The sequence below is a fragment of the Eublepharis macularius genome, chromosome 2, assembly GCF_028583425.1.
Source record: "Eublepharis macularius isolate TG4126 chromosome 2, MPM_Emac_v1.0, whole genome shotgun sequence".
Taxonomy (NCBI): Eukaryota; Metazoa; Chordata; class Lepidosauria; order Squamata; family Eublepharidae; genus Eublepharis; species Eublepharis macularius.
The window spans coordinates 147,194,684-147,218,056 of record NC_072791.1 but is presented as its reverse complement, the minus strand read 5'-3'; the positions used below and the strand labels follow the sequence as shown (position 1 = coordinate 147,218,056).

Below are 23,373 nucleotides of genomic sequence, written 5' to 3'. Positions count from 1 at the left end.
CTAACTTTCTTGCCAATGCTCTGTCGCGCATGCCCCAACACAAGAGCAAGAGGGAGGAGACAATAGACACCGTCTTTTTGCCTATGCAATTAGGGGGAGTGGTGACAACGCGCAGCCGCGCAACCCAACCTCCTCAACCCGATCAAGGGTGGAGACTAAAACTGAAAGCTGAAGTAGAAAAGGAGGGGGAGAACGTACCCAAAGAAAAATTGCAACAATCTGAACAGGGAGAATGGCTTTGGGGAGACCGCTTCTATGTACCCAGCAGTTTAAGAAAAGAAGTATTACAATGCTGTCACGACGCCCCTACGGCTGGACACTATGGGTACTTAAAAACGCTCCATTTAGTGCAACGGCAATTTTGGTGGCCGGGCATGCGCAAAGACATTTCTCAGTATGTAGCGTCATGCCCCATCTGTCTTAGCGCCAAGTCCCGCAAGGGCAAACCCCTGGGACTGTTACAACCTTTAGAAACGCCAAGCAGACCATGGGAAACAATATCCATGGATTTTATCACCGACCTTCCCCCCTCCAAGGGTCACAATTGCATTTTGGTCATAGTGGACTTATTCTCCAAACAAGCTCATTTTATACCTTGCACCACTGTACCTTCGGCTCGAAAACTAGCAGATATCTTCCTAAAACACATTGTAAAACTGCATTCTTTTCTGTCAAAGGTGATTTTGGACCGTGGCGGACAATTCGTTGCCAACTTCTGGCGGGAGCTTCTACAAATTATGGGGATTGAGCAAGGTTTAAGTTCAAGTCATCATCCTCAAACCGACGGACAGTCGGAAAAAACTAATCAAATATTAGAACAATTCCTCCGCTGTTATATTAATTTTCAACAAGACAACTGGGTTGACTTGCTTCCCCTAGCAGAATTTTCATATAATAACAGTGTGCATGCCTCCACTGGAGAAACTCCCTTCAAAGTCGTTTATGGCTTCCACTTCATCTACAAGCTATTGGTAATTTGATTCCAAAATCACTACAGTACTAATACATTTTTAAAAGTAAGGTGCCATTAGATTTTTATTTACTTTCTAAAACTAGTTTCTTTAATGCCAAGGGAGGGGGAAATCTTAGGGGGAGCAGAAATGTCCCCTGAGATGGTCTCGGTTCCCGTACCTTGATAGGGCGGTTCTCCGGGACCTTGTGGGGCCTCTCCGTATTCTGTATAAGATTCCGCACAGGTCGCTCCAGGTCAAGGTCTTATTTCCCCCATGCCTTGGACACCCGCCCCTTGCTCTTCTTGCGATCTCCCCGCCAGGATTCCTTTCGCTAATCCTGTGACCGCCGAGATTCCAGCATCCACGGCTATGGTTCGGCTTTGTAATTGTATCCACGAATGTTCATTCGGATCTTGGTGTCCCGTCCACGGAACGACCTCCGCATAGTCCCAACTCATCACATCGCAGCGCGATGTTTCCCAAGTGTGGGTACTCTCCGCGGCTCTTCGATCCCATTCCATCTGGTCAGACTCTTGATTCCAATAATACCAAGGTTGACTACTGGAGTGCTCTGCAATCACCTCGAGACTCCGTCGGCCTTCCATCGGGGCTTGCACGAACACCGTACTTGCTCTCCTCTCCCTCACGTCCCTTGGTCTCGAACCCCACTGTGTTGGCGTCGGCAAGGAAATCAGCGGGTCAGCGGCGGCTGTGGGCCGGGTATCTGTCCTACTGGGCGCGAGGGTGTAGATCGTAGTAACAGAGGACCCTGTCCCTCTTTGTACGGGTCCTTGAGGTTCCAGTCCTTGAGAGCCAGGAGAGGCATATGGATCAAACAAAGGGTCCCTGTCGGGTGCAGCTTTGGAATCCGTCTTCTCCGGCTTAGGCATTGGAAAAATGTGATTCGTAACAAAATGTCAGATCTGTGGCTAAATAATAATTGTAATCCAGACTACCTTCTGCAATCAGACAAGAGTCCATTGTTTCCAAAAAGATTTACTGAAAAAGCAATCATTATAGTCCACTGGCCCAGATGCAATATCTGGGCTGGTACACGTGTATTGTTACGAATGACAGGCAAAGCATAAAGTACAAAGTATCAGATCCCAGCAGACCCAACCTCCCCCCATCGTTCTCAAAACAATCTCTTTGAAGCTGAGAAAGCGAAAGTTTCCCAAGGCTGGAAAAGCGATAGCCAAAACAATCCTCTTCTGTGAGACAGCTGCTTGGAACATCTAGGCACCAGTGAATAAAGCACTTTGAATACTGAAAGAATTAAAATGGAGTCTCTTTGGTTACACACATAGGAAGAACATTCTAACCCTGACACCTTAAAGGGTTTCAGCATCTGGGACATCTGGGCAAGGACTCTGCATTCCATGGAGCTGAGGCTCAGCTTCTCTCCCCTCCTCAGAAAGTCCATGGATGACAGGATGTCCTGCAATGGGCCCCTCTGCTCCACCAGACGACATATCATGTCGTAGGTGGAGTTCCAGTGGGTGAGCAGGTCCTGAAAGAGTTGGTGCTCGGGGTCCCCCCTCCCTCTGCCTCCGGAACAGCTCGCGGGAAGAGTTGATGCTGCGGGAGAACTGGGAAGCGATGCGGCAGCAGCTCTCCAGCAGATTATGCATCCACAAGGTTCCCTCGTCCCAGCTATCCCTTGGCTTGCTCCCCAGCCCGAGCACGTCCCTCATCACCAGGTGCAGCTTGTGCGCCATGCACACCAGGCCTGGGAGGGATGCCTCTTTCAGGGCTGCCAACATGTTGCTTCCCACATCCGTCACCATGAAGCCACGGACAAAACCTTCCACCCCCACTGTCCAGTCCTTCAGAGCTGCCTTCATGGTGGTGGCGATGTTCTTCCCAGTATGGACCTCATCCATGCCCCAGGCCTGGAGAAGAACTACCTTGTAGCCCAGTGTCAAGCATGGTGCCTTTTTCCAGGGACCAGTTCTTGGCCTGGGGCAGCGGAGGTCCTCTGGTTGCCACCAGTGGGCGGTGATGGCAAGGTACCCGTGATGGCAGCCGCTCCAGAGGTCAGCTGTGAAGTGTACGGTACGGCCTTTGGTGGCCGAGAACTCCCTGAGCACCATGTCTCGCACAGACTGGTAGAGAGCAGGCAGGAATCAATGCCCAATGGTGCGCCATGACGGCATGGAGAACCATGGGGCAAAGTGCTGAAGCAGCCCTTGGAAGCCCACGCCCTCCACAATGGATAGGGGGAATCCTTGCAGGGCAATCATCTCTGCCACCACACGAACGCCCGCCTCCTGAGCCCTTGACTTCAGCCTTTTCAGTGGCACTATCCCCGACCCCAATGGGACAACCTCTCCAAGGGCGGCCTGCCTGACCATTCCGCTCCCATCAGCAGCACCTCGAGGCAAGGCTTCTTGCTTGGGGTGGATTCTGGTGACCCTCCCACTGATCCCTGCTCAGAGGAGCTGGTAGCCCTCTGTCTCCCCCGCCGGATGCTTCGCTGGCCAAGGATGGAGACCACAGGCTCAAGTGGTGCGTCTTCAGGTGCCTGGTCAGGACTGTCAATGACAGTTGCTTCAGGTCAATGCCCCTGCACACCAGGCCATCACAGACACGGCACCACACCACACGGGGGTCATTCGGAAGGGCTCAGAAGGGCCTCCATACAGCCAATTTGAACCATGGCCCGCTAACTCTTCCAGGGGAGGGAGGATGAAGGGTTACTGGCTGCGCTGTGGAGCTGGCAACAGAAGATGGGGTGAGGGGATGGACTGCAGGCAGGGACAGCAACAGGAGTTTGGGATGGGGACGGAATGGATGTTTCATCGAACCCAAACCATTCCTCCATGGATCCCTCAGCCTCCTCCTCCTCAAACATTTGAAAAAGTTCCTCTTCCCCCAGCGGCAAGAGCTCTTTGGCCTCCTCCACAGCCCCACAGGTGATTTTTGGGGAGCAGGAGTCTCTATTGCCGCAGAGCCCTGCCCAGTACTGCTTCCCGTGGGGCAACCGGGACAATCTTTGCACTTCCCCCCACGACTACCCTTTGCCCCCACCCGAAGCCTCATTGTGTCAGCAAACAAGGAGGGAAAAAAAGGGGACAACACTGTGAGACCTCAGCCGAGGTGCCCACTGAGCTTGGTCCCAGGGCCTGGCAGCAGCCCTGGAACCAGAGGGAGGGGGTAGAGCCCTAGCCCAGCACTCCCAGAGACCTGACCAGATCAGGCACTGATAATAATGTGAGCTCTCAGCCGAGGCACCCACTGAGCTTGGCCTCAGGGCCTGGCAGCAGCCCTGGAACCAGAAGGAGGGGGTAGAGCCCTAGCCCAGCACTCCCAGAGACCTGACCAGATCAGGCACTGATAATAATGTGAGCTCTCAGCCGAGGCGCCCACTGAGCTTGGCCTCAGGGCCTGGCAGCAGCCCTGGAACCAGAGGGAGGGGGTAGAGCCCTAGCCCAGCACTCCCAGAGACCTGACCAGATCAGGCACTGATAATAATGTGAGCTCTCAGCCGAGGCGCCCACTGAGCTTGGCCTCAGGGCCTGGCAGCAGCCCTGGAACCAGAGGGAGGGGGTAGAGCCCTAGCCCAGCACTCCCAGAGACCTGACCAGATCCTCTGCCTTTTCCCCCCAGAGAAAATTAGTGATCTGTGAAAAACAGCTATGTATCAGGATAGAAGACAACGTACAGAATAATCAAGAAAGAGAGTCTGATCCCTTGACAGGGATGAGAAAAATATCTTAAAAGGAATAACATTTTTAATTGTCATAAAGTAATAGGATGATAATGGAGAAAGACTCAGTAGCATGGGCAGGGCAGGAGTCAAAGTCTAATGTTGACAGATGGCCTCCCGTATTATTGTCACAGATCATTTCCTGGTGAAACTGCAGATGCACTGGGAAGCTGTAAGCACACCACAGAGCGTAACGTAAGTACTTTGGGATTACGTTCTGGGTATTTGGGCATAGTTTGCAATTTTGAAGGAACATGTGCAAAGGGCTTCTGACCATGATCAGATGCCCTTCTCCTCACTACTAAACGATCAGATTTCACCTAAAAACAAAAGACACACTTCCATGGTAGATAGTCTGAAACGCTGGAGTTTTTTTTTAACCACTGGCAGAGGATTCTTCATCTCAAGCACTTCTGTTTTGATGACCATCAGATTAATGTTCAAATTTTAAATAGCTTCAGTTACATGCCATGCTAAACAGTTTTACACCTGTGCAGCAATTATTTGTGCTATATAGCCAAGTCATAACTTGGTAATAAGTAAAAATTACAAACTTGATTAAATCTTTTGGAGAATTTGTGCGTACCCCCTGGGTCATAGTCTGGCCGCTAAAGAGACCTATTTGTCAAGCATTTTAAAAAATCATTGATTTGCCAGAAGTTTCTCTACTTGATTGATTTAATTCTGTGTTATGGCTGTGGAGCAAAGCTGTATGCAGCAATGACAGTGGGGAAGAGATCTCCATCAAGTTGTGTGACAATACACATGCAAAAGAAAAGTTGTGCTCTACAGTGTTTGGAAGCAGAACAACAACTCTTTGAACAGATACGATAGTGTCACATGTGGTCAAACTGATCACTGAAAAATCAGCTGCCTACTTGAGACTGGTAATCATAATTTGACCCTATCAGCTAGTGTTCAAAACTCTCTAGTTCCATTGAGGGAGAAGGAAGATAACTACTATTTTTATTTTGTAAGTCTAAGTAACTACTTATACATATTTTATTTTATATAATCATAATAGCATAAATTATCTTTTAAAAAAACAAGCAGCAGCTTTAGCTGGCTATAAATGTAAATGACACATCAGTCCTCTGTGAACAAGAGCAGATAATTTTCAATATATCCGTGAATGGCTCAAGAGAACCAACCAACTATGGGGTGTGTGTAAACAGGAAATAAAAAAAGGAGGAACACAAGAAAATTTTAAAGGAACAGTAGCCTTGGAAAATGTCGATAGAAGTTTTATTGTGCATATGAGACATTAAAACTGTTTTAATGAGGGTGTTTTTTTAAAGTCCCAAACTGAACTGAAAAAAGGAATGGACTTTAGCTCATTTTTATGGATCCTGGGAAATGAAGAAAAAGCTACTCACATTCATTCTTCCTTGTGCCTGCCATGCAAGCAATAATTATAATTGCGTATAAAATGGGGACTATTTCTCCTATCTGCCTGAAATTAGGCAGAGAGATTCTTTCCAGTAAGGAAGACAATAACTGAAAATTAAGGTTAAATTTTATTCACATAATTTTGTTTCTTTTGGAGACAAAAAGAGGGAAACACTTTCATCTGGCCATATACCAGGAAACCTCTAGCCTTTTGTGTATTTGGTTCATATGTGCCAAGTACAGCACTGGAATTATGCATGGTTAATTATCCCATTAAATACTTACATGAGTCAAGCTTCTGGCATAGAACCCAGTTTTAGGGCTCCATTTAAGATTTAGAGCTAAACTACAAGAGATGAATGACACAAGGACACTCACATGAAGGGAGTCACAATGTTAGCCGGGAAGCCAAGTTTTCCCCTCTCTACAGAGTAACAAAGATTGCTCCTCAGAGGGTTTGTTTATTTCCTCTTCACCTCCTAGAAGGGGAGGTAAAACTGATAGAGCCTTTTGGAAGTGAAGAGGAAATAAACAAACCCTCTGAGGAGCATCTTTGCTGGCTCAGTATAGAGGGGAAATTGACAAAGCCTTCCGAACTCCCTTCACGTGAGCATCCTCGTGTCATTCATCTCTTGAAGTTTAGCTTTGAGTAAGTGTGTATGGGAAGGACATTTTTAATATTTGTATAAATCTGAGGGAAAGCTTTTCCTTTCTTTTTCTTTTTTTCTTTTCACAGGCAGCTTAGTTATGACAACAGATTCAGGGAGAATGGCTAACAGAACAAAACTAATCATTCCCCCAAATGGTTTCAGTCTAACTGAGGCAGGCCAAATAACCCATGGTACTGTTATCCAAACAGGAGGGGTGATACAATATGCAGGACAGCAGCTTGGAACCACCAACCAACTTCAGCAAAACCCTCAAGTGGGTAGGTTTGAGAAATTCATCAAAGCAGAGACCAAGTCATTGTTAGTAAGTACACTTTATTTCAGATAAGGTTCTAATGCATGGTGATTTCAATGGCTTTCAAGCAGAAGTGCTGTCAATGCAAAGAGGATTAAATAATCATAGAGACTGGTTCAAAAACAAAACTAACATAGGATCAGAAAGACAGCTCTCTTATATGATATGAATTCAATGTATTTAATTCTGAACTTGTTCCTTGGGGTCAGATATGGATAGAGGAGATTTCTGCAAATTTGGGAGGATTCCCATTTGCAGAAAAAGAGGTGGTTAAAGACACACACACACACAGTCCAGACACGTGATGTCTGCATGTGCACAGACATCACAACAGGGCACCATGAAGAGCTTAAGATAAGGGGAGAAGGGGGGCCATCAGGAGGAAGGCTTGAGGGGCCATGGGAAATGGAACTGGAGGCAGTATAAAGGTGGAGGTGCAAGTAGATAGAGGCACTTGCAGGGAGAAGAGCTACCAGGGGGAGCAGAGGTGCCAGTGAGATGGAAGAGGAGAAGATGCAAGCACTGGAGGAAAGCCCTCATGATTCCCCATCTCAGCTGGCTGGCAGTGTGCTGAAGGCTAAAAGCTGTAGACTTTCAGTTTCACACATCCTCTCCATCACCGGGAGGGTGGTAGCTTGAGGCTGTAAGCACAGCCTGCCCCAAGCCAGGCCCAAAGACAAAATCCCATTAGCCGGCTAACAGAACTGATCATGTGGCTAGCGATCTGCAGAAGATGAGGAAAGGGGCTTTCAGTAGAAGGGGCAGTGGGATTTCCCCTCCCCTGCAAGTGTCCATAGAATGGATCCCCTACTTGTTATACATAAAGTATGGGGATGTGGAAACTATTCAAGAAGAAGAGAGAGAGAAATATGAAGTGAGCCCTCAAAACAGTTTATTAATCAGATTGAACTAGACAGAAACAAGAGAGGGACCAGCAAAGACTCGTAATTTAGGGGAAATACCATTGCTCCCATCTCCATCCAAGGATAACCAAAAACCAAAGCTAACTCCACCTTCCCTTCCTCACCTGCTGTTTGTGGCTGCTGCCTCATTTCCACGTTAGTTTGGGTTGGTCTAGCAACCCAAAATGTCACCCCAACTCCAGCATTTTCTTTTTTTGCTGAGCAAAAATAACGGGCCAAAGGAATTTGTTCAGCTTTTCCTGCTTAAAACATTAAGGGGTAAGACTCAGAATCCTTCATTATCTAGGACTTGGGATTTACTTTGCTCATTATATTTTCCCCCCATAGGCCATCCAGATCATAATTGGATTGATACTCATTGGATCTGGGGGTGTCATGACTATTTTTCGTGGCTGGGAGACAGATTACTTCCCTTTAACTGTCTTTGGAGGTTATCCATTCTGGGGTGGAATATTTGTAAGTAGTACATTCATTGGCTTTGAGACCTAGCAGTGGGTTTTAATGTTCATGGTTTTTAATGTGGGTATTTTAATTTAGCAATTAACATTCAAATTTTTGTTCAACTATTGATTTTCTATGTACAGGAAAGCAACGTTGGCTGTTTTCACACAGGGATTTTTCCCTTGGGTGGCACACAGCATGCCCCTGCTTTGTCTGGGATTTTCCATACAATGCCATGATGTTTCTGAGCAGGGGTTCTGTGGTTTTCCTTTTTCAGGCAGAACAAAGAAAGACTTTCTTTACTCCAACTTAAAGAGGAAACTGTGTGCAAGCTGCAGACAGAGCCTTCATGTGAAAACTCTCCCTGCACCAAATCAGAATGGGAGGCAGAGCTTTGCACTGGGGGCTAGGGGTAGGTGTCCCATTATAGTAGGAGACCTCCCAGGCCAGGCACCCCATTCTTGGCCACTACTCGACATGTCAGCGGGGGTAGAATGTGGGGGAGGGGTGTCTTTGGTTTTGTGCTGATGCATAAAGTTACTGGTGCAAAGTGTTTAACCATGGAGTTTTCATGAATTGTATAGGATCGCCCTACTACACAAGAAGAGTACTGGCTTAACTTTTAGCCTCATCTGTACTGTGTAAGCTTCTTGCAGAGCAACAGTATGATCCTAAACAGAGTTACACCCTTTTAAGTCCATTAAGGATTGTACTGCAAACCAGCAAAAGATGGTGTGTAAATGTTTCAATAAATAAACCCAGGAGAGGGCTGTGCAGACATAGAATGACTTTGTTCCGGATGGCTGGTGTCTCCAAAAGCAGGGAATGTGTTTATCCCCCAGTGGTGTGCCTGAGTGCACCCCTTTACTCTCTCCTGTAGAATGTGAATGGCAGCCATTCATTTCTGTGAGAAAACAAGGGCTGCTGTTTGGAACAATATGGAGAGTGCAAAATCTGTTCTCCTGTCTTTACTGGCCAAGCTTCTACACTCAGGGATCCCACGAGTCTTTGGTTTGTTCCCATATGGAGGTTTGTTTGTGATGTCTGAACACAACCACTCTCTCCAAGGTTCTTCCAAACTCCAAACTTCTGTTTCTTTATGCATAGCCAGCCCACCTTGATCTTCTCCAAGCTCTGAGGGGGTCCTCCAACAGAAGAGTACTATTGGGAGACCATCTATTGACAATTAGGTTCCAGTAAGGAAACATCTTCCACAACTGAATCATTAACATTCTTTTCTCATAAGCCCAGCAGGCATGCCCCTTTAGGAGAAACCATAGAAACAGACACATCATGTAATCAGACAGCCAATTCACAAAGCTTCTTTATCATTAAGGATACTAGTTGGCCTTAAAGGGAGAAATAATGCTGTTGGCTGACATTATTTGCATAGCAGTTAGTTGTTCTAAATAGAGATTTTTTTTTCTTCTGTTATTTTTAAATTGACTCTTGTCTAATGCATTTTTCCTCTATTGGACAGTTCATTGCTTCTGGATCCCTTTCAGTGGTACTTGAGAAACAGCTGTTCACCCGCATGGTAGGAGATATATTTATTTAACATTTACCCTCTTCTATAAAGCTGAAATCAACAAGCAATTTTTCTCCAAGCTTATTTATTTGCTTTATTCCTTTGATTTCTACCCTATCTTTCAAGCCACAGATATTCATGAAGGCAGGCTGTGTAAAATGATAAAACATATCTACTCTCTTTAAGATATTGCTTTCAAATGAAATCTCACCAAAAATTCAATTCTCATCAGTTCATTGTAGTTGTTCCCATATCTTTTCTTCCCACCAAATGCCTCTGACTTCTGGTGAATGTATGGTCAATTGTCTGGCTGTTTAGCAGCACACTCCTTATTCTCTGTGTTCTAGGACTGCATGCCTTCTTACTGTTCAAGGATAGAGACAATGGAACCAGTTGAAGGATGGTCTGTTGTCTGCTGGTGCACTCCTTTCTCCCTTCTAGGTCTGTTACCTGGATGAAGCTCCTTGCAAAACAAAGAGAAATTAGCAAGCAAGGAGTAGCCTTAGTGAGAGGTCGGTAACTAGGGTCCTTCTCCCAGAAAGCTGACATGCTGAGGTTTTTTTCTAAAACAAAGGTAGTTTTTCCAAAACAAAGGCAGTTTATATCAAACAGATAAGGGTCCTAGGAATATAGCTGGAAAATGGGAATAGAGTAAGGTTCAGGGTAAATTTACCTATCAGGTGAGAAGCAAAGTCTGCAGAGAACTACTAGCATCTGCAAAGAGAAGCCCAGGGCAAACCCTGAGAGTGCAATACTTTGGCTGGGTCAGAGCCCAAATATTTATAGGGTAGACTGGACCTTGGGGTGAAATGGTTCCATACACAAAGAACTTTGATATTTGTCTCCTGGGAGTGATAAGGATTTTGATAAGTTTTGGTCAACATTCTGGCCGGAGAATGTTGCAATTCTTTATTTTAGGTTCCTGCCAATAAAACAATAATTCAGCATTCCATTCCAGAACCAGAGGTAGAATGCATATTCAGGTGCCCGATAAAACTATAATTCACATTGAGTATCTCTGAAGATTGGGGATGTGTTCCCACATTTTACGTTTTTCCTGGGAAGGAATAAAACTATCTTAGAGGTGACTGATGACTGTCAGATAGGGTTGCATCGGGGTTCTCATCAAACCGAGATGAAAGGGGAATGAATGTCAGAGGGATGTTAAAGGGATCTTTCTCAGGGCTTTTCTTGTTCAAAGAGCTACAAGTTGAGGCATGGGAGACAGGAGTGCAATAAACCTAATTGCCCTGCATTCCATTTGCTTGGTACGTGTGTGCCAGTCTTCCGGGCTGGATCTGGTAACGTTTTGTCTCACTGGACATGTGTAGTGCTTTTGCAATACAAAGTACTTCAGAATGAGAGGCTCATGTCTTCCATATCATAAGCAGTTATTGCAGCAGGGGCTAGAAATATCACTCACAGGTCTTCCCCATTTGTATACAATCTACCACAAACATAGCAACTTTTGTCTCAAATAAAGACTTTCTTAAACAGTGGAACATCTTGAAGGAGCTGTATGTTTGTCCCTCAGATCCTGGCCTGTCATCCTTCTGTCAGGACTCAGGAGGGAAACAGAGTACACACTAGGCCCTTGTGACAGTACATTTATAGAGGGGGCAGCTCTTCCCCCCTCTGTGAAGGTAGTGTCATAAGTCAGCCCCAGCCTCGACTGGCCACCTTACCTATTGCCTCAGAGTCCTCCTCAGAAGATGAGCAGGAAGAGCCAGCAGGACCTTCTCTAGAGCCAGAAGCCCCTGCAGAAGCTATTGGAGAGGAAGAGCAGTCAGAAACCACTGCTGCTGCTCCAGAGGGAATTCAGCAAGAACAGCCTGGAGCTTCTGCAGAGAGTGTCAGGGATGAGGAACAGCCAGAAACCTCCACAGAGGCTGTAAGAGACAAAGACTCCCCCAGGGCAAAAGCGAAACCCGAGCACCTGGGGCCAGCTGAAAGGAGGAAACATAGAGATAAGTCTGCTCTGTTGGAGAGGCGAAGGAGTGCCCGTTTACAGGCACAGCACCGAGCGGAGCTGTTAGAGAGAGAGGCAACAGCTGTTCCTCATTAGGACAGCATAAAAGGAAGACACCGAGGAAACCAAGCATGGAAGCAACTCGGCTCGCCACTCCCTGCTCCCAGAGCTCTACGCCTGGACGCTCCTGCCTTGCCTTGTGCCCTGCTTTGCTGCTTGATTGGACTTTGACCCCGGCCTGCCTTCTGACTACCCTTCTGCCTGCTCCTCTCTCTGACTGGCATATTGGTCCTGACACTTGGCCTGACTTCTGGACCCTGGTTTGCTGCCTTCTGGACTACTGACCTCCTGCCTGTTGTGTTCAGCCCTGCAGTACCAGTGAGCCTCCTGCCTGCTGTGCCCAGCCTTGTGATCGACAGGTACTGTCAAAGCTGTAGTCACATGGGAGGAGCCTACCTTGTGTTTCCCTCCCATGTCAGCCTTGCCCTGGAAACCACTCTCCCCTTCACTGAGCCAAAAGTGCAGTAATCACTCTTGCTGCACTAGTTAAAACTGCATAAAAAGCAGATAATCGGCTTTCAAAGAAAAGTTTATTAAAATGAGTTAGTAAGAAAAGTTGGACTAAGCAGTGTGAAAATGTCTTACATTTGTACAATCTGTCTTCAACTGCATTAACCTTGGATCTACCAAAAAAAACCCCAGGGTTTTGTTGAATCACAAGATAAAGATGTTTTAAAAACTCACCTTCTTCCTTTAGCATAATATGCTCTAGACCTTCAAACTGTATTCTTTCCTTCATGGTGAATTTTAAATCCAAAGAATAGGAAGATGCACAACTTCATGTGGTTTATAGTTCACTTCACTGCATTGCAACATCGTACAAAACTCGCGTGAGAAAACGCGATATTTCGCATTTTCCCCGGCACGATCCAAAATGTGGCGCGATGTCCCGGGTGCAGGTAAGCCATCTGGAAATGGCCCTGCTCTTGAGTTACTGTGTCTGGTCTGGAATCCATGTACACTAGACATATGTGAGGACAAATATGGACCTCCTCCTAACAGAACCTATATTCACAAAGCTGGCAACAGATACCCAATGTGGACAAATTCATGGCATCTCATTCATAGCTGGTGGTTCAGATTAGACATGGGCACGAACCGCATTATGAACCAAAAAAACCCACGAACCGCCTGATCGTCTGTTCGCGATCCGGCAGTTCGTGATGGTCCATGCTTTATGCATCCAATGGCGTGAGAGCCTCAGCTGCTTTCAAGAGATGGGTGGGGTCAAAACAGTGAAAATCGCACTTTTCTTCTTTCTTTCTAGGTTTGGAAATGAAGGGGACAGAGACAAGGGCCAGGCGTGGGTCCTCACTGAGATATGGATAAACATGAGTTATCTATAGAAGGGGAGGAGGCCTGGGTCAAATTCAAACTGTTCACTGGGGTTTGAAGATGGCTGGCTGAAAATCAGGGCATAGCTGCATGATGATAATAGCAGGAAGGATCTTTTCGTGGCAAAATGCCCATTAATGAAGTTACTTATCGTGACTGGAAGCAGGAAGAGATCTTTATATCACCTACTCAGTATCTGATTCTTTTAACTGGGTTTGCAGGGGATTGAACCTGGGACCCTTTGCATGCACAACAGGTGCTCTGCCACTGAGCCATGACCTCCTTCTTCTTCTATGTACCAGGGATTCTTTAAATTACACAGATGCATGTCAATGCATCTCAGAGCCAAGCTACAAGTGATGCCTGACACAGGTTGGACGCTTGTCAGCTTCCCTCAAGTTTTGATGGGAAATGTAGGCATCTTGCTCTTGCAGCTGTAATGGAAAGCCAAGCTGTAAAACCAGGACGCCTACATTTCCCATCAAAACTTGAGGGAAGCTGACAAGTGTCCGACCTGTGTAAGGTGTCACTTGTAGCTTGGCTCTCAGTAGAGGGAGAAGAGAAAGCAAGTCTCAGCACCAAACATGGATATGCAGGGTATCACACATCCATCCCTTTACCTAGCCTGAATTTTTGCATTTGTCTTTCAGGTGAAATGCAGTATGGGAATGAACATCACTGGTGCTGTAATAGCATTCATTGGTATGATTCTATATTCAGTGGAGTGGCTTCTAAATTCAGTCTATAGTAGGCAGAATGATGATTTGTCAAGGGTAAGTGAACAAGTTTCTTGAGTCCATGGATAGAATACAAAGAAAGGGCATGCGTCATTGAGAGGGGAACCTTCACACAAATAAAGATTTGTTTGCAATTTTTACTGCAGTAATTTCCATTGCCAAAGAATCTAGTCACTGTTCTGGGAACTGATGATGATAAAACAACAAGCAAAACTCTAATTGTACACAGGGCTTTCCTACATATGAGTGCCCCTTTCTTTGCCTTTTGGATTTAGAAGATTTAGATTCTTGCAAGCTCCGAAGTGTATACAAATGTTTCTATTTATTTGTTGCTGGACATTTTGATTATGGAATTATCCAGCATCTCACTTTCCATGGCGGGCCTCCAGATGCTTCTAGGAAGCCTACGGGCATGAGGAGAGAATGCCCCCCCCCATTATCCTTCAACAACTGGTATTCATCAGGGATAGTGCAAATTTTGTGGCAAATTTAATTGACACTCATGTGTTTCAATGTGACGGTCAGATGTAAATCACTAATAAGGTTTGTTTAGTTCAGTTCTGTCAGACTCAAATGTCTGACAAATAGGGTTTGGAAAACTGAGCATGCCTAAAGGATAAGCCACAGGAAATATGTCCAAAGGATAACTGTCTCCAATTATTTGTTGCAAATTGAATACTCTTTGTTCAGCATTCGAAACAATCCTTGCAAAATATGAAATCTGGGTTGTGCAAGATTTAGCTTGTATACTTATGTAAGTATACTTATGTATACTTATAGGCCATTTCCACACACGTTAAATAATGCACTTTCAATGCACTTTAGCAATCCTTTGGAAGTGGATTTTTTGTTCCACACATGGAAAAGCTGTTCCAAATGTTCACTAAAGAGTATTGAAAGTGGATTATCCAACATGTGTGGAAGCAGCCATAGACAAAATATCTGTTTTAAAAGATTTCACCAAAACAGACACTCAGACTCTTTTTATACAGGTCACAGGTCAACTGTGAACTGAACTAGATGAGATGAATTACATGAGGCTATGCGAGTGTCTAGAATCATGTCTGTTCCTTACCTACCCATGTCCATTTTACCCTGAGTGAACACGTGTCCTGTAGCCCTAGTCCGTGCACGTGTTGGGTAACTGGTGTAGTCATGGTTGCAAGTGTCCATGGTCATAAACAGTGAGTCGCTATTGCAGAATGGCAATTTTGGGTGGCTTCCATTTCCTTCTCCCCTCTTTTTGCCCTTAGATCCGGCTTACACCCAAATTGTTTTGCTTTTAATCTGGCATATTTTAAATTCTCCCGTTTTCTAGTTTACACCGTCACCTCGCTATTCTTCCTTCTTGCACCTTCCTCCCCCCTTAACTTCGTCGTCCTCCTCTCCATGCAGCATTTTCGGTCGGGATAAGGAGGATGTGGGAAGAAAGATCGTGGCAACATGATTAAGCATCTGAGAAGAAGTTCATAAACATGCCTGATACATGAACCTGAAAAGGACGGGGTGAGGGGGTACTCATTCTCCAGTTTGGCTTTGCAATACAAAGCAAATTGGGTAAAATTTGGCCATTGTTTCCAACAGGGAATGCAATTCCGGGCTTCCCAGGGGTCTGATGGGGCATTTTAGGACCGAATTTTACCATATATGCTGAGGACCTACTACTGGCTGTTCTCTAAAGATCCCCCCCCCAAGTTTCATAAAGATTGGACTTCGGGGGGCATTTTATGGGCCCCCAAAGAAGGTGCCCCCAGTCACCTCTAATCTCCATTATTCCCTATGGGGAAAACTGGATTGGGGGCAAAACGGCCCTGATTGGGCCACTGCCAGGTGGAGGAACACTCCCCCATCTGGCAGCAGCCAAATCCTGGCCATTTTGGCCTGATCAAGGGATGTGGCATATGTGACATGTTAATGAGGTATGCTAATGAGTTCCTGCAGTTCTTTTTCTACGAAATGACCCCTGATATCAGTAACCCTTCTGTCAATTGTAATAACTTGTCACTTGTGCATCATGGTGACTGCAAGTGCATGGCCCCTGCATTCATGCCCTTCCAAGGGTACTAAAACTTAAACATTACAATAATGGAGCCAATTATCTAGGGGTGGGTTCTTCTTCATTGGATGTCTCCAAGCAGAGGCTGGACAGCCATCTGTCAGGAATGCTCTTTGGATTTCCTCCAATGAGCAGATGGCTGGACTAGATGGTTTATAAGACCCCTTCCAAGTTTAAGACTGTATAACTTTGATTCTATAATAAAGTCAAGGCATGCAGAAGTATAATGGAAATACTTCCCCGTCACATCCCACATTTACTTTCTTTCACTCAATAGCCTAAGAAATAAATCCTATTAATCTACTATAACTTTCATTCTTCCTCCATGGCGCACAATCCCAACAGTTAGAACTCCACACACAATTTCATAACAGAATCATTATATTATTGAAATGCAGTGTGTAGGCCATCTACGACCTTTGCTTTTTTGTTTGTTTTGTTTTTTTACTCCACAGGTTTCCTGGATGATCTTGTCAAGTTTGTGGTTCTGACATTTCCTAAACTTGTTATTTTGAGTTTCTCTATTTACCCAAAATCAAAAAGAGTCCAGTAGCACCTTTAAGACTAACCAATTTTATTGTAGCATAAGCTTTCGAGAATTACGTTCTCTTCGTCAGATGCATGGAGGGCAGAAGGAAACTGGCCAAATATAGAGGAGGAGAGGGGGGGAAGGAGGGAAGGAGGAGAGGGGGGATGTAAACAACTCCTTTGATACGGAGATGCAGACAGCTCCTTTTGGTGCGGGGATCAGTTTGCTTGTGTAAAGATTCAAAGGAGTTTGCCGTGTTAGTTTGTAGTAGCAAAATCAAAAAGAGTTCAGCAGCACTGCAGCACAAGCCTTCGATAACCACAGTCCTCCCCGCCAGATGCATCTGACAAAGAGAACCGTGGTCCTCGAAAGCCCATGCCAGGTGCCACTGGACTCCCCCTGACTCCGCCTCTGTAAAGGAAATCAGTTACCTGTGATAATGACATAACCATTCATAGTCCCTATTCAGTCCCAGCTTGACAGAGTCAAATTTGCATATGAATTCCAATTCAGCAGCTTCCCGTTGGATTTTGTTTTTGAAAGGTTTCTGTGGAACTACAGCGACCTTTAAGTCTTTGATGGAACGTCCTGGTAGATTGAAGTGTTCTCCTCTCTCCTCCTTCCCCCCTTCCCCCCCTCTCCTCCTCTATATTTGGCCAGTTTCCTTCTGCCCTCCATGCATCTGACGAAGAGAACATGATTCTTGAAAGCTTATGCTACAATAAAATTGGTTAGTCTTAAAGGTGCTACTGGACTCTTTTTGATTTTGCTACTACAGACTAACATGGCTAACTCCTCTGGATCTATTTACCCAGTTGCTCCCACCAACCATGTATTCTCCTGCTGTTTTATTTACACATGTCCCTGAGGTTCTAAACAGTCATCAGGCAAATGACACAAGAGGGATGCTTATGAGGATGTTTTCCTCTGATATTTAAATGGGCTTCATTTTAAACTGCTTTACAATTAGCATGATTCTATCATTATCTTGTATGTGTATGGCGTAAAAAGAATGCTCTGATGAGATTTTTTTAGCCTTATGTTTGGATTTCATTGCCTATATAATAGTACCAAATATATGCAAAATGTCTTTGTGATATTTAAAAACAATATATACACTTGGAAGGTCCTTGCATAGAGGACCCCCTATCATAGTTTTACAATGTTACGTTTAAAGAGAAATTCATATGCTACGCAGACTCCTTAATCAGATTATTCTGATTATAACCGCAGACAGCGTATCTTCACTAGCAGAACTTTTCAATGGTGTTTTCAATTTCATTGTACTCAGAATGTGGTTGTTGGCCACTTTTGCATGTTGCAGTGTTTCAGCTGAACTCACTTTCCATTACTGAAATGTGATATGTAATATACTTTCCATACTAAATGTGATTTGGAGCCCCTCTCCCTTTCACATCTAGTTTGGTCTGAGAGGTGAATAATAGGTAATCCATCTACTTTAATGCTCTGCAGTCTGTAGGTACTGGTCTTGCTGCCCTGCTCCTCATGTTTAGCTTTCTGGAGTTCTGCATTGCTGCTTCAATGGCACATTATCAGTTCCAAGCAGTCTGCTGCAACAGTGACATGGTAAGCACTTGGTACCTTGCTCAGAATTCATGTGGGGTGGGGTTCCTCTGGTGGCCCAGGGCCTGTGGTTCCCAACTTGCTCAAACCATTTTTAAAGCATAAAACCAAGATGAGTGCAATATCTTATATGCAATTTTAAGAAAGAAAGGGAAATAAATACACAAAACAGAATATTATGGTAGCACTGGTTAAGGAAAGCTTATTGTTAAGAGGCCCAATCATGGACAAATTAATATTTATGTTGTCAAGAATATCCATAACTGGAGAAAAGATGAGTTTCTACTCACTGGGAGTGTGACATGGCCAGTCAGAACTGTGAGTATAATAGGAATTCCAATCGCCATTAAGAGTGACCAGTCTTGTAACCTGTCCTGGACTAAAATCACGGGTGGACTTAATGACTCTGAGCACCCAGGTAATACTCAAGGATGGGACCCCAGAATCACTGCAGGGGTTTTCCCCACCCCAAAGGAGGGAGTGGCTTTCCTCTTCTCCCAGCCTGCCTGTCCAGCCAGTCCTAAAATGGGCCAGGCAGCATCCTCATGATGCAGCTGGGGGCTTGGCTGGGCAGTTGGTATGACAAGAGGCTGGGCTACAGATGGTTGTCCCACCACGTCCCTGCCACCTGACTCAGCTGCTGCTGCCATGACTCTACAGTGGCAGAGGTTCAGGGCAGCGGTGGGGGAATCTGGCTGCTGCATGGCCCTTTCTCATCCCAGGACCCAAGACAGCTGCCCCAGATGTCCTGTGACTATGACTGCTCTTGACTAACACTGGTTTATTAACAGGTGTTGCTAAACTTAGAAGAAGTCTTAGATACGTAGGAGAATTCAAGCTTGTCAGTAATGTTGGTGCCCCTTGTTTCTGGGATGGCAGCAAGGAGATAGGTTTTAGCATGACTGATGAGAGGAAGAGTATGCATATGCATGACAGGAAGACTATGCTAGATGGTTCAAGCAACTGGGCAGGTTTTCTCAGTTAGAGCGATTCTATAGACATAGCAGCAGCCCACCAAGGAGAGGGCTTCCTTGCCTCTCAGTTTGTGTTTCCTGACCTCCTTCCTAGTTTTTAGGAAGAATTTTGAGCAAAAGAATGATCAGACTGTTTCATTCAGATTCCAGACTGATAATCTGGTAACAATGTTATAAACCTATAGAGTGACTGCATGCACAGGTGGGGAGGGGTCACATAATATAAACCAGTGTTCAAGGCAACAGGAAATAGAATAAGAGGTACAACCAACATACAGAATAAATGGCTTTTAAAGAACTTTGCTAATAATATCACCCAAATATCTCCCTGGAGTTTGGAGTTCCAAGATAGCAAGGCTAAATAGGACTACTTAGAATTCTATTCTGGTCAGTTCAATGGGGCTTACTCCCAGGAAAGTGTTCTTAGCATTGCCCTGTTAATTTTCCAGACTAATTTTTGAAGTGGAACCAAAGCATTAAGAATTCTCCATTGTTCTCTTTTTTCCCATTCCAAATTAGGGATAGAGCACTGGGCATGTACAGTGTGGGATAATATCTACAACAAGGGGACTGATGTCCTATTCTTTGCAAATGTGGTGGCAGCCAGACTGGTAACATTCTAGTATAGAGGGATGGGGGCAATTACTTTGATGATGGTGACGAAAGCAGTGTTGGCACTTAGAGCCAAGCTACAAGTGACGCCTGACACAGGTTAGACACTTGTCAGCTTCCCTCAAGTTTTGATGGGAAATATAGGCATCCTCGTCTTGCAGCTTGGCTCTCCGACTGCTGTCTAACAGACTTTGCAACTGTCACTTGTCCAACATTCCGCCAAGCTGCCTACATTTCCTATCAAAACTTGAGGGAAGCTGACAAGTGTCCAACTAGTGCCAGGCGTCACTTGTAGTTTGGCTCTTAGAAATATCACCTTGACTATACTAGCATCTGATAGTGATTTTTTTTACTCTGTTTCAGACCATAGTTTGTGTACCCTATGTTGTGAATGGAGAAGGTGCATTTTCCACAGAAGACGTCCTTCCTGAAACCAATCCTGTTCCTCCAGTCTATGGCAATGTGGCTCTCCTTTCTTAAAAGTGACTTACTTGGGGGTGGGGAGGGGGTGGAGAGAAGTTACAGAGGATGGCATGACAGAAATTTTAACAATGGAACAGTCTCAGAAGTAAAACATTCTCAGCATCTTTCAATTTTTGCAGATATATCTTTCCTCCAAGGCTATGCTTTGAACAGATTATTCAATTAGTTTAACTGATTTAAAGAAAGCATAGATTGAGCGGGTTACTGTTAGGGAATTTGAGGAAGCCCCCTGTATACCAGTTAAAATCCATTGATCTAAATTACTCAGTGCTTGTGAATGAATCCTTTCTGCACCCTTTCTGTTTAACATTATTGTTCCTACCTTTAACAATAACAATGCCATTGCTTAAATGGTGCCTCAGTTGTCAATACTGGAATTGTCTGAAATAGGAATTGCATTTAGGTAAAACATTCATTTTAATTGTAGTTATTCTTCCCAACCATAGCTAAATGTTATCCCATCTTAACATATCCCTTTTAATTTCATTCCAAGTCTTAATATAATTGTTTTGAAATAACATACAGTTCATACTTGACAAAGTAATACCCAAGTATTTTACCTTTTTCTCAATTTCAAACCCTGTTTTGTTCTCCAATTTCATATGGTCCTGTATTTTCATATTTTTAGTTAACACTTTAGTCTTCTGCCTGTTAACCTTGAAGCCAGTCACTGCACCAAATTCTTTCAATTTTGACATTAAGGTTTCAATTCCCTTTAGGGGATCCTCCATAACTAGCACCAAATCATCCACAAAGGCTCTTAACTTGTAAGTTTCCTGTTTCACCTTTGAACCTCGAACTCTCTCATCTTGTCTTGTGCCCCTGTTCAGGACTTCAAGCAGTAGTATAAATAACAACAACAATGTAAAGGCCTCAAAAAGCACAGCAAGCACTGCAAGTTAATTTTCATTACACACTAAATTGTTTATGTCCACAATTTTTAGCTCTGGCCTTGGGAAGTTCTATCCCATGTTATGTTATGAAATTGTTTGTGCCACGCAGAATGTTTTTTATTACAGTGACCTTTCTAAATACGAATCATCATGACCTGCCAATCCATCATATTGAAGAAATCATGTAACTTTGATTTGATTATTTGAAGAACTGACTGTTTTTTTATAGAACTGTATGAGATCCTCTGTACTGTGAACAATATTGTCTTGTATTGCTGGAAAGGTATAAATGCAGATGCTGACAACTTATTGTTAAGAATTCAGTTGTAAGAATGTGTGCATTAAGTTTATTTCTCTAAATAAACTTTATTCTTTTATAATCACCTTGGTTTCTTGCCTTGGAAAGTTTCTCAGACCTGAAAAAGAAGAAATCTAAATTGGCTACTCAGTTTCCCCCCAATATAATGGTGTTTGTGAATCGGTCTGACCCATTTTCAGTTGTTGAGTTTGACACATATATACTTAATGGACATTGGGATCTTCACGCAATAAGAGGCTGCTTGCCTCCCTGTTCCCTCTCCTTTTCGGATCTGTGTAAATTGTCAGCACTAAATTTAGTGGCTGCTTGGTGATTTGCGAAGGGTGTTTGGCGTATTGGAGGGTATATCCCACCCCACCCACCCACCTGCTCCTTATCTGGCTCATTTGCCTGGTTTGGTTTTTTTCCCACTGGGAAATAGATAATTTGTGATTAGGCTGATTTGTCTGAGTTTGGGGCGTTTGCTCTGATGAATAGGTACCTTATTTTGTTTTATTACAGGTTGGTTGTTTTGCCTGAGGTTATATTGATTATTTTGAGGCTAGTCCCTCTGGAGACTGAAATGTGGGGGAGACTTCTCCCCCATGTTTCATCTGGCTGTGTCCTGAATGTGGCTTATTGGCCTCACTATACATTATTTGTAGCTGTTTTGCCTGTTTGGCATTATATTTCTGTGGAATAAGGAAAGAGGGGAGCATCTTTTTTAACTTTCTCTATTTCCTTTTTCTTCTGCCTTCTTCGTTTCTACTTCAGCTTTGCGTCCTCTTGAATTTTCTCTTTCACTTCTATCTCTCCTATTTACCATAGGTTTATTGCGTTCCAAGCCGGATGGATTGCTTTCCCTGACCCTGTTTCAGGAGATATTTTCACTCCGGGTCCTTAGAATCCAGTTTTTTTAAAAAAAAAATTGTTCATCTGTATGAACACTCGTGTCTATTATATATTTCCCAGATTTTGCCATCAAGGGGATTCTCAGCAAAGCGCGCCTGACATAATGTTTATTAGAATCTGTATTAACCTTGGCTTTATCGTACCACAAATAACCATGCCATCCAAATCTTAAGTCATGCCCTTCAAGATCCAGTAATCTTCTGTTTTTCAGCAAAATCCATTCTTTCATCCATACAAAGCAATTTGCAGCAAAATAAGATTTCAAATCAGGAAGGCCCAATCCCCCTCTTTCCTTTGCATCCTTCAAAATCTTACATTTAACCATTTTTCCCCTTTGTCATATAAATCTAGATACATCTTTCTGCCATTGTTTAAATGTTGTCTCCATTGTCACAACCAAATCAAAATAATATTTTAGGTAAAACAGTCATTTGAATTGTGGATAAGGGCAAGAGTCCAGTAGCACCGGTAAGACTACCACAATTTGTGGTAGAGTATGAGCTTTCATGAGTCACATCTCACTTCTTCAGATGCATCTGTAGAAGTGAGCTGTGAAGGCTCATACCCTACCCTCATACCCTACCTCAAATTTTGGTAGTCTTATCGATGCTACTGGACTCTTGCTCTTTTCTACTGCTATTCCTTGAACTCTTTCAACTTGTTTTATACCACTATTTAAAACTTCCAGAACAGGTAGTAACAGTAATGGTGACAGAGGGCAGCCTAGGCTTGTACCTCTTTGTATTCCACATGGTTTGGTCCACTGACTGTTTACAATTGTTTGAGCTGTTTGAGATGTATAAATTGATTTTACCCTTTGAGACTCTGAACATAAAATTCCAATTTAAATTATCAAAGGCCTTCTCTGCATGTAGAAAGATCAGCAAAAAAACAACAGAGGCTCTCATGGATATGAGCACAAAAACAAATGGACTCAAGTCCACACTGAGCTTCAACCACTCTCACTTCAATTTGTCAGTCATCATGTATTCTCTTTATACTTAATAAAGTGCTATGTGCTGATG

The 23,373-nt window shown here is 44.1% G+C and overlaps 1 protein-coding gene across 4 annotated transcripts; it reads left to right on the top strand.

Moving 5' to 3' along the window:
* The first annotated feature begins 4,786 nt into the window (after positions 1-4,786).
* LOC129323724 (membrane-spanning 4-domains subfamily A member 12-like) lies at positions 4,787-21,475 on the top strand. 4 transcript variants are annotated; one of them, XM_054970353.1, is made up of 7 exons: positions 4,787-4,857; positions 6,788-7,023; positions 8,265-8,393; positions 9,859-9,915; positions 13,921-14,043; positions 18,066-18,179; positions 20,126-21,475. In XM_054970353.1, exons 2-7 carry the CDS (start codon positions 6,799-6,801, stop codon positions 20,240-20,242), a joined length of 765 nt encoding a protein of 254 aa, XP_054826328.1. In that variant the 5' UTR covers positions 4,787-4,857; positions 6,788-6,798; the 3' UTR covers positions 20,243-21,475. The 4 variants fall into 4 exon arrangements, with proteins under 4 accessions (XP_054826328.1, XP_054826329.1, XP_054826330.1 ...); XM_054970355.1 differs by having other exon boundaries at positions 4,818-4,857; positions 6,911-7,023; XM_054970354.1 differs by lacking the exon at positions 8,265-8,393.
* Positions 21,476-23,373: the final 1,898 nt, after the last annotated feature.